Raw genomic sequence first — 11,554 nt, 5'->3', positions numbered from 1 at the left:
TAATCTACGGAATATTATAAAGTGTGTGTGTGTGTGTGTGTGTGTGTAGAGAGAGAGAGAGAGAGAGAGTAAGTATTTATTTTTTAAATGCTACATCAATATAGACCCATCAATATAGGATATCAAACGCTTGACGGAGGAGTTTGAAACGAACGCCGTAACTGAGGTGAATGTGGCGATAAACACACACACAAACACACACACCGCGACGCCACATCCGGCGGAAGGAAAAGGCCTCTCTGTTGACCGTTGGCGACGCTTCCGCTACTCGACGCGTCGGAGGGCCTCCTACCAAGGCCATGGCGCCGGTGTCCCGCTCGCGGAGCCCAGAGGAGTCGCCGTCCTCACGGCGGGAGAGGAGCGACAGTTCAACCAGCCCTTCCCCGCCCAGGTCCAGCCGGAGCAAGAGGTCCCGCGCCCAGTCTCCGTCCCGATCTCGGTCCCGCGAGCGCGGCGGCAGCGGGTTCCGTCAGCGGCCCGGCCCGCTTCACCACTTCGGCCACCGCCATGGCCCAGAGCACTACGGCAAGGAGCAGGAGGAGTCGCTGAGGCAAAGGTACGTGAGGAGGCTTGCTTGCTGGCCTCATCCGGGAAAGGGTCCTGGCGGGTCTCCCCTCTTGTCTATCTCACTTTTGAATATTTCCCCCCTCCCTTCCCTGTTTCGCGTTATTTAATGGGCCGCTTGATTGAGGCTTGCAAAAAGATAGCAGCGCCGAGGCACGTTCGCCACCCTCCTTTAAAAACATCGGAAGGTTAAATAAAGTACCAAGAGAGAGGTGGGGGGGGAGGAGTTGCATGCAAGCTGTGCAGAAAAAGGTGCAGCTTCGGCTGAGGCTTCCCTCTCCCGCCCCCTCCCCGGGTGCCTGCTCCTTCCCCCCCCCCCGCACCTTTTGCTAGCCGCAGCTACGAAACGGATAACTCTGAAATCAGTGCGGAGGATCTCAACCCAGGGATAAGGAACTTGTGGATCTCTGGATGTAGTTGGCCGTGCAGACTGGAAGTTGGTGCCCAGCAACATATGGAACGCCCCATGTTCCCTGTCCCGAATCTATACGAATCAGTGTCCAAGTTTAACCAGTTTCTCATAAAAAGTTATGGTAAAAGACAAAGAATGGTTGTGCCTTTATTACGCCCTAGTCATTTCTCTCCCACCCTTTCATTCAGAATGTAGGTATATGGTTAGTTTTGCCATATCTGCAGGTCTCCGTGCTTCCCTTATTTCTGTATACCAGGGTTGCTGTTAAAAAGCATAGAAGCAGGGCTGTTCTGGGGTTTTTATGACAATCTAATTCAAAACCATTTGAGACATAAGATCTAATATGTTGGCTTTATATGGGTTCCAATCCTTATTGGGACCAGGTTGCTGACAGCCTGCCGCCTTTAAAAGTTTTTATCATCTTTGACTTTAGAACTTGGGATGGGAAGAGGCGTGAGAATGGGACCCTCTTGGTGGCAGCACTTTGCCTGTGGCAAGTAGTATTCCAACTCATCCCTTACCCTTGTTATACCCTGCGCTCCTCCCTGGATTGGAAAGGGGTTCGTTTAACCTCCGGTTTGCTAGTAAAACTGAATTACCATGTAACAAAATGATGCATGTCCAAAAAGTGTATCACCAACATGAAATGTTTGGAAAGCTCTGATCTAGGGAGATTATTTGAATTTTTCTTAAAGGGAAAATAATGTTACTGATAAATCAAGTCATTTCCTGCCTTAGCAGTTCCATTCAGCTGTGGGGAACCTCAGCCCAGGTCCAAATGCAGTCCTCCTGGACTCCCTACATCATGAACGAATTACTATGCCCCATAAATAACCCCGAGATGCATTTTTAATAAAAGGACACATTCTACTCATGTAAAAACACACCGATTCCCGGACCAACTGAGGGCCAGATTGAGAAGGCGATTGGGCCGCATCCGGCCCATGGGCCTTAGGTTTCCTACCCCTGCCCTACATCATGCTCTGCTTCCTAGACACCCAAACTTGCACTGTTAACACCTTCCTTGTTGGCTTAAATGTATCATTTAACTGTGATAATGCTTCTTAATTACTCAGACAGAGAGATGTGTGTTGTATGTATTAAAGGTAAAGGGACCCCTGACCATTAGGTCCAGTCGTGTCCGACTCTGGGGTTGCGGCGCTCATCTCACTTTATTGGCCGAGGGAGCCAGCGTACAGCTTCCGAGTCATGTGGCCAGCATGACAAAGCTGCTTCTGGCGAACCAGAGCAGCGCACGGAAACGCCTTTTACTTTCCCGCTGGAGCAATACCTATTTATCTACTTGCACTTTGACGTGCTTTTGAACTGCTAGGTTGGCAGGAGCAGGGACCAAGCAATGGGAGCTCACCCCGTCGTGGGGCTTCGAACCACCGACCTTCTGATCGGCAAGCCCTAGGCTCTGTGGTTTAACCCACAGCACCACCCGCGTGTTGTATGTATTAAGGATGGGCAATACTGTATCTGGTTTTCAACATCACAATATATCGCCAGCTAAATATCACAATATCTCAATATAGCACTATATATATCTGTGGTGGTGGAGGGCCTTGCTGGGCCTCCCTGAGGTGGCAGAACATCCTGCCATACCTCCCTGCAGCGGTGGAGGGTGTGCAGAGCCATAGCTAGGTGATCTTGCACCCCTGGCAGAACTGTCCAGATTGCGCCCCCTACCCATAGACAAATTATTCTTTCCGCCTCTCCTCCAACCCTCCCCTCCACCCATTCAATTCACCTTTTCAAAAGCTTTTCTTATGAAGCAATAATTATTTTTATTTATAGACATATTTCTGGACATATTTTTAGCCGATTTTGCACCGCCCTCTCACATGCACCCCTGGCAGGGACCCACCTCACCACCTCCTAGGTACAGCCCTGAGAGTGCACAGTGCTTTCCTGCAGCAGCAGAGGGCCTTGCCAGACCTCCCCACAGTGGCAAGGGTCCCACAATACCTCCCCATAGTGGTGGAGGGTGCACTGGGTTTCCCCGCAACAGCAGAGGGTGCTGCTGTAGCTCCTTAAGGTGGTGGAGGGTGCGCTATGCTTCCCTGCAGCAGCAGAGGCCTTTGCCATGCCTCCCTGCTGCAGCAGAGGAGGGTGCACCGCGCCCCCCTGCCAGCAGCTAAGGGCTTTGATAAGGCCCCCTGTGGCAGTGGAAGGCAAAAAAATGTAAAAGCACCATATTTTTTGTTCCATAAGACGCACCTGACCAAAAGACGCACCTAATTTTTAGAGGAGGAAAGCCCTGTTTTGGGGGGGATCAGCTCACAGTTGTGCAGCTTCTTTTGCAAAGGGGGAAAGCTCCATTTTTTGAGGGTCAGCTCAAAGTTGTTGAGCTTACCTTGCAAAGGGAAAAAATCCTGTTTTTAAGGGGTTTAACTCACAGTTCTGCAATAAGGTTGTCGATGAGGGAAAGTGGCTCGCAGGCTGAAAACAGTTCCCCACTCCAGTCTATAGCAATGCTGTCTCTTATGTATGGAAGCATCTCTATTCCTGTGTTGTGCATGTTTTTATACATGGAAAATATGTCCTGGATTTTAACAGAGATGCATCTTTTACAGGCGATTAAACGAGAGAGAGAGAATAGGTGAACTTGGAGCACCTGAAGTTTGGGGATTCTCACCAAAGGTTCCTGACCCAGAGTAGGTTTGTGGTTTTTTAATAAATAAATAAATACTGTGCTGCTGTTTTCATTGCTGTAACCTGTCTTGAGGACCTTCTCCTGAATTCTAATAAGGAAGATGGTGATTATCTTTTTCCATTTTGTTTTGTTGTCCCCCCGTGTTGGCTTATTTAGCAACATGGTTTTGTCAAATTTGTGTTCTACTTTACTACATTCCTAAAATCAGATTGTAGAATCCTTTAGCATATTTAGCCCCATATATATAATAAATATTTTAAAATCCAAACAATGGTAAGCTCTCACACAGAAATTTATTTTATTGAAATACTTAAAACGGAAGTCTTTATATGATTTTGGCCACAGCTTTTCAAATTATGATGATATATTTTGCACTTCTACCTACACTAATATTGTTTTGTGCTCTGCCTTTAAATCTAGCTCTGATGAACACACTCCTGCAGAAGATGAAGATGGTACATCTAAAAAGAGCAGCTCTTCTGATTCCAGCTCAGAAGGTATTTTGCACTGATTTGGTGGTGTTTGGGTAACAATCATTAGTATTTGTAGGGACTGAGTTGTCTTGCCTTCCTAGAATGAATGCACTCCAAATGGATTGCTAAAATAAATTGCACCAATAATAATTAATGTTGCCAGTTCCTGACTCAGTGACACTTCCCATTCCCTTAACAGTTGTCATATTATTTGGAAATGATGTCTCCCATCCCTATGCAACAGCAGTCCCCTACCTGTTCTAGAAAGCAATGCTGCAGCTTGGCCTCATAAGTGTAGCAGATGCAATCTGTTGGTCAGGAAGTAACAACCCATAGAGTGGATTGTTTGGCTTGATTGTGAAAACATTTCATTTTCAAATTATTTTCAGAGGAGGAGAAGAGGAAGAAAAAGAAGAAAAGGAAGAGAAAAGCTGCTTCACGTATGTGTAAACCTGTTGTGCAAGACTTGTGTTCCCACCTTGGAATTGTCCTCTTCCTTCTTATGAGCTGCCCCACCCACCCTACAGTTCAAATAAGGAATAGCAAATTCCCATACAGTAGTATTTAAAGTCATATTTATTATTCCATTCATTGTGCAGTATTAACTTCTTCAGTTGTCAAGAATTTTGGCAAATTGAGAATCATATCACAATAGCCCCATACTAACACTGTCCCATTAGACGCTTAAGCTCTCAGGAAGATGAGCTACAATTATATTGCATGAATGTTCATAAATCATAGTGGGGTTTTTTTTAATGAATATCACATGTGGCATAGTGATGCTGGGCCCTCCAGCTCCCATTAGCCTCAGCCAAAGCAGGGGCAGATTTGGCTGCTGCTTTTCTATCCCTACTGTGAATAGTCCAGGACTGCAATGGTAAACTAATTAAATTCCTTATTCAGCTGCTGTGTAATGTATATTAGGCTGGGAAAGTGAGCAAGTGGCTCAAAGTTACCCAGTCTGCTTCCTGGCTGACTTGGAATTTCCATTCTGGTCTTCCCAGTCCTAACCCAACACCATTCACTATACCACACTGGTTTTCCACTCTTCTTTCACTCAAACATTTTATGCCTTACCCCTGCTTATTTTTGTTTTTCTTGGTTATTAACATTTCAGGTGATGAGGAAAAAAAGAAATCCAAGAAGAGGAAAAAGAAGCATAGGAAGTAAGAGCTGTTTTTTAAAAACTTGTAAAATTGGGGAGGGTTTGTGTGTTTCATAACACTAGTATCAAACTCCTATTTCCCCAGCTACTGTGACCAAGAGAACTCTTTGACTCTGCTTTCAACTTCTGCTTTTTGTTTATTTCATTTTGCATTGTTTATTTGGATTTTAGTTTGCTTTCCTTTTGGTCTGGTTATTGTCACCAGTTATGTCAATAATATAGTAAAAGTTTGGTTAGTAAATAGATATGGAACAAAACTAAGGCCACATTCATCTGAAAGAAAGCCTCATTGAACTGGATGAATGGTTTCTGAGTTTGTGTTGTAAAGGAAAAGAGAAAGGGGGGGAAATTTATGCTCTCCGTGCTTCACATCTTCCTTGCGAGCAAGCTTTGTGCTGCACTGTTTGTTGTGTATGCTCCCCAAAAGGCCCAAGATTTTTATTTGGCCCAAAAAAGGTTGCTTTTTCTTGGGCTATTGTTATTTTCCCATAGTATCCTTTATACATTCCGTATATTCTTGTAAGCAACACAAAGCCAAAATGTTTCTTCTTGTTCTTACAAACCTTTCTTCTTCCTTGCTTTGATTTTACATATTTATCCCATTTCCCTCTCACTTCTGAACAGAAAAAAGTCCAAGAAAAAAAAGAGTAAAAAAAGCAGGAAAGACTTCAGTGAGTCAAGCAGTGAAGATTCTGATGATGACGAACAGCAAGAGGATGATCTCTGGATTGAGAGATCAAGTAGGTTTTGAATGCTCATAGCTTCTTGGAAAAACCTGTACACAGGCGCAGCCTTCACTGTTAGATTGGTCTTTGCTACCGGTAAGGAAAAGCATCCCTAAAGAGATGTCAACTGATGTAGGCTTTAAATTTATTCCTTTTGTAATATCGTTATTTAGTTTATACGTATACCCCACCTTTTCCAACAGGAAAAAAAAAAACCAGGTGGGCTAATAAAATGAATATTCCATACAAAATAGAGCAGACCACTGGAAGGCTACCTTTGTGCAGAGTGGCTGGCTGCTGATTGAGTTCAAAGTGGGAGGGACAAGGTGGCAATTAGGCCATGCAGACAGACCCCACAGAAAGGGTGGTAAGGATAAAAATTGTGCAGTTAGGTTAAAAAAAACTGGTTAAATAATGCATTAGAGAAGGTTTTGGTTTCATTCCTCCTTTTATTGCTTTCTTGCAGAAAATGCAGATGCTGTGGATTTCATAGGACCAGAAGCTCCCATTACTCACGCCTCTCAAGATGATCGGCCCTTGAAGTAAGTGCTGCACCTTTAGCTTATTTCAGCATTTGAAATCCAAGGTAGCCCAGGAATCCAAATACAGTTCTTAACTATTATATAGCATATTTAAAATTAACAGATAACAGAGCATATATAATCCTTAATAATCCTCAGCAAGCATCCTATTAGATCAATACTACGTTTCCTGTACAGTGGTACCTTGGTTCTCGAATTTAATCCATTCCGGGAGTCCGTTTGACTCCCGAAACTGTTTGAAAACTGAGGTGTGGCTTCAGATTGGCTGCAGGAGCTTCCTGTACTCAATTGGAAGCCATGTCAGACATTTGGCTTCGGAAAAACGTTTGCAAACTGAAGAATTTCCGGGTTTGCAGCATTCGGGAGCTGATTTGTTCAACAACCAAGCCATTCAGGACCAAGGTACCACTACTACAGATGAGTGGGTCTGGAAAAAATAGTAGTTTGCTTTAAATCCATCTTTTTCATTTATAGCTAAGGTGAAATCTGATGTGGGAACTTCCTGCTCTCATTGGCACTTGGATGGATGGTTCCAGAAGGGGTCGTTTCATGAGTTGAAAATATGGGCCGCAATTGTGTGCCCTGACCTGCTGGTGGACTATAATCTCCCTACTTTCCAGTGCTAATGCACGCGAGAACTATGCTGGAGCCTTATGAAAGCTTCTCTATATTTTGGCTTTCGATGCTGCGACATATGCTGAAACTAGGTGTTCTTACACTTCCTTTTCTAACATGTCTCACCTTGACAGTAAAGGGAAACAGCAATGTGGAATGAACACATTGGCTGCACTGCTTGTCTCAGCATTTTCTTACTGTTGCCCAGACAAAATGGAGAGCTTAACAGCAGAAAATCCAGGTGAAACCATGAGGCCAAAAGAATTAAGATAGTGGAGGCCCACCTACCTCCTTTTCCCCTGTCTATCTTAGAGGCACTTTGTAAGGAGGCTAGGATTGCAATGGTAAACTGAGAAGGGATCCAAGGTTCCAGCTTCCCTTACCTATCTAGGAATTCTTGCACAATATGGGTCTATATATGAAATAATACTTTTAAGTGTCTTGCTTTGTCCTCTTCAACTTCTCTGTATCCATAGCTAGAGACAAGTCGGCGGGGCTTTGGAGTGCCTTTTGTGTGTGTGTGTGTGTGTGTGTGTGTGTGTGTAATGTAATGATCCTGTCTCTTTCTTAAAGCTATGGACATGCTTTACTCCCTGGTGAGGGCGCTGCCATGGCAGAATATGTAAAAGCTGGAAAACGCATCCCTAGGAGAGGTGAAATTGGTCTAACCAGTGAAGAGATTGCATCATTTGAGAAGTCTGGCTATGTGATGAGCGGCAGCAGGTGAGCATTCTGATGGGGATTGCTGTGAAATTTTGCTGCTGTTAAACAGTGTAGGGGGAGACATTTGGGTAATGGCTAATAGAAATTGAGCTAGTAATGAAGGAAATCTTCTCTTCCTGTTGAACATTACTGGTTTTTTGATGCGCCTCATGTTCTCTACAGGCACCGGAGAATGGAAGCCGTGCGTCTGCGTAAGGAGAACCAGATCTACAGTGCAGATGAAAAGAGGGCCCTGGCATCTTTCAACCAGGAGGAGAGAAGGAAGAGAGAGAACAAGATTTTGGCAAGCTTCCGAGAGATGGTCTACAGGAAAACCAAGGGCAAAGACGACAAATGAATGGGATGCTCTTCTTGTGCTTATTGATCATATTGATGACCGTCACCTGTTACAGCGATTTGCAAATAGGTGTCCAGCATCACAGCCCTACTTGCAGGGTGTACTGCTGGTTGAACTTCAGGAAATGGTTTATATGTATCAATAGGAAACTTGACAGGTGTATGTGGATAGCCTGTTCACAAATTTGCTGTATGGCATTAGCAGCAGAAGGACAATGGCCTAAATGAAATGAGGCACGGCTCTATTGCAGACTATTCCAAAATATTGCTAGAAATCCAAGGTACTGTGCCAGTTGATGGATTTAAGAGACACTTTGTAAAATTCTGAGCAGCAAATCAAGACTTGTGGAATTGAAACTTGGCATTTTGTTAAGGTTGCTTTGTTTTCAATCCTTTGCTAAGAGAATGTTGAGTGTACACTATGAGTCACAGAGTGGATCAGAGTGATCTTCCAATGGCATTAGATAATCAAATAAATGTTGGAGAGAATTTTTGGATGCCAAGATCTCAAGTTTTGGGCAAGTACTGTTTGGTGAGAGAACCCCAGCAGGGAGTTGGAAGTCACAATATATTCAGCAAATATTCAGCAAAGTAAAGCATGGAAAAGCATAGGCTGTTTTACCTTTAAAATATGCCCTTTCAAGTGAGTTCCAAATTTTCCCTCTTCCCACAGAATGGGATATGACCACACATTTGGTAAGTTAAAAGATGGTTTACTAACAAACTCTCCAAAGGTCAGATTTATGTGCTCTTCCGCACATAGTCAGGCAGTAAAACTACAGCCAGGCAGTAAAACTTAGTTACAAAGTGATGAAAGTTCCTAGACATAGGAAGTGAACTGGCATAGGAAGTGAAGAGTAATGTGTGAGAGCCATGCTGCTAAGCTGGAGTAACCAGTTCAAACCTCTTCACGTGCTAAGGTGCTCAGGTAGACTGAGAGGAAATGATAGGTTTGATTACCTATTTCTTCCCAAGGTAAGGGAACTGACATAGTTAAGTCTGGCAGGACAGCTAACTCTATTATATTAACCATTTCATGCATTAGACTTAAGCATGTTGGTAAAGGCGCTGTGGGCTAAACCACAGAGTCTAGGGCTTGCTGATCAAAAGGTCGGCGGTTCGAATCCCTGCAATGGGGTGAGCTCCCGTTGCTCAGTCCCAGCTCCTGCCCACCTAGCAGTTCAAAAGCACATGCAAGTAGATAAATAGGGACCGCTCCGGCGGGAAGGTAAACGGCGTTTCCGTGCGCTGCTCTGGTTTGCCAGAAGCAGCTTTGTCATGCTGGCCACATGACCCGGAAGCTGTCTGGCTCCCTCGGCCTATAGAGCGAGGGTTATATGGGGCTGGTTATCCCACAATAACAGATGGTGCAAATTGATTGTACCATTGATTGCACAAAGACAAAAAGTCATTAACACAGCCTTTTTAAGCTTCAGAACAGTTTTGTTTGTTGTACATTAGTGAGACTTAATTCTCTTTTACTAGATTTTAAGTGACTTAAATTATAGTCTTTTTCAGTGGCTCGGATTCCTTGTAAATGGAGCAGCTCTCTTTGTGCAGATTTGTACATTTTAATTATGAATATATTTTATAATTTTAATAAGAAGCTGTATAGTGCTGCAGCAGAGTGTCTTCCAGTGACTGGCCTATTTCTGAGCCAGCAGTGGAATGGGCATTTGCGCCCTCCCGTTTCTCTTAGTACAGATTTGCTTTCATCATCCTGTACATTAACTAGTATGGTTAAGTCTGACCGATAGCTCATCAAGAGAGAGAACTATTTGAAGATTGTAAGCATCTTCCTACCTGACTTCATTGTGCAAATAGAGTTTCAGTGGGACGAAACAAGTTAGATATCCATAGGCTTTGATGGGCTGAAAACATAACCCCTATTGTAGGCAAAGTCTTTATGCCAGTATTGAAATGTGTCTGGCATGTACCATCCACAGGGACTTCTGAGCACCTCTGCTCTTTCAGAAGCCTCAAACCCAACCTAAAAAATCTCCCTCCCAAGTTCAGGGGACCCTCAGGGGCACCTCTGACATGGCACAAGGAACTGTGATGCAAAGGTTGGGAGGGAATGGTGAAGCAATAAAATGTGTACAGGGAGTGGGCTTGATGTGCATCCTGTGTACCATTCCTTTCACAATTCCAAAACCACGTATTATTTCTGGAAAGTTACATTTAAAATTGTTCCCCTGGGTGCACCTTAGTTGTTTTTTTATCTATGGCTTGTCAGTTTCAAGCCATGACTCGTTCTTTGAAACAAGTATAAAAATAAACACTTCAATTTGACAGTGTTTGAAAGCACTTGCCATTTGGAAAATTGGAACTCGGGGCTGTGGCTCACAAGCATGGCTTGAATTAAGATCACATGTCAACGGCTTAGTGTGCATGTTGCAGTCTATGGTACTAACTTGCTATTCCTCATGTAGGTGAACAACTGGGACTGATGAGAGCGAGAATTCCCAATAAAAAAATTGTGGGATGTAATCCATTGGTGCAGTCAAATGCAACATTCCTTGTTTCCCTAGAGGGGACACATGCAGGGGGACATCCAGTCAGTGTAACTTCCTGTACCACTGGTCGCGAGCTCCTTCCCCTGCTTGTGACCTGGGAGATGGGCATGGCTCTGGCTGACTCCTTAAAGAGCTGAGTCATGCAGCCATTTTCTCACTTGTTTTCCTCATGTCTTGCTTGCTGATCTTTTGCTGCCACTGCTCTCCTGCAACCATTTTCTATTCTTAATGTAATTTTGCCATCTGCTGGCTCTTAGCCAGCAGCACATGAGTTCAGTCTCCATATGAGATGAACTTACAGTTTCTTTGTGTAACTACCAAGTAAAGTCTGCCTTTCAGGAATCATATTGTGAACTGAAATGTGAGTAAACTTTTTGTTACTTTACTCAGAAAGACTTGTGTCTTTATTCTTTTAAGAGGGATTAAAGGGGACACCAGGAAATAATCTTAACTAAAAGATTCAAATGAATCTACAAACTACGGTAGCTTCCAGCTATATTGAGGGGAATTTGCTCTGCTACATCATAATACTTAATCAATATATCCTTCCCTACCATCCTTAGCATTCCCACAAAAACCATTAAGCATATTTCAATGAGTTTAAAGAAAAAGAATACATAAAACATTTTAAAAGGTAGAGGAAAACAAAAATAACAACACAACAGTAAAATATAATTAAGTATTCCCAATAGTAAGGGATAATGGGAGTAGTTGTCCAAAACATCTGGAGGTCTAGCTTACGACAGAGTGACATGCAAATATAACCCCATGCAAATTCTCTTTAAAATAGTTTTACAGACATTGGCAGTGTAAGCAAGGCTTTG

At 43.6% G+C, this 11,554-nt stretch overlaps 1 protein-coding gene across 1 annotated transcript; it reads left to right on the top strand.

Moving 5' to 3' along the window:
• The first annotated feature begins 266 nt into the window (after positions 1–266).
• Positions 267–11,115, top strand: NKAP (NFKB activating protein). The gene is made up of 9 exons (XM_060270183.2): positions 267–556; positions 3,556–3,636; positions 4,056–4,132; positions 4,498–4,548; positions 5,226–5,274; positions 5,898–6,013; positions 6,465–6,540; positions 7,729–7,878; positions 8,041–11,115. Exons 1-9 carry the CDS (start codon positions 300–302, stop codon positions 8,213–8,215), a joined length of 1,032 nt encoding a protein of 343 aa, XP_060126166.1. The 5' UTR covers positions 267–299; the 3' UTR covers positions 8,216–11,115.
• Positions 11,116–11,554: the final 439 nt, after the last annotated feature.

This window comes from Zootoca vivipara, chromosome Z2 (assembly GCF_965207765.1).
Source record: "Zootoca vivipara chromosome Z2, rZooViv2.hap1.1, whole genome shotgun sequence".
NCBI classification, from domain to species: Eukaryota; Metazoa; Chordata; class Lepidosauria; order Squamata; family Lacertidae; genus Zootoca; species Zootoca vivipara.
Note: the sequence above shows the minus strand (reverse complement) of the source record. Positions and strands in the feature narration are given on the sequence as shown.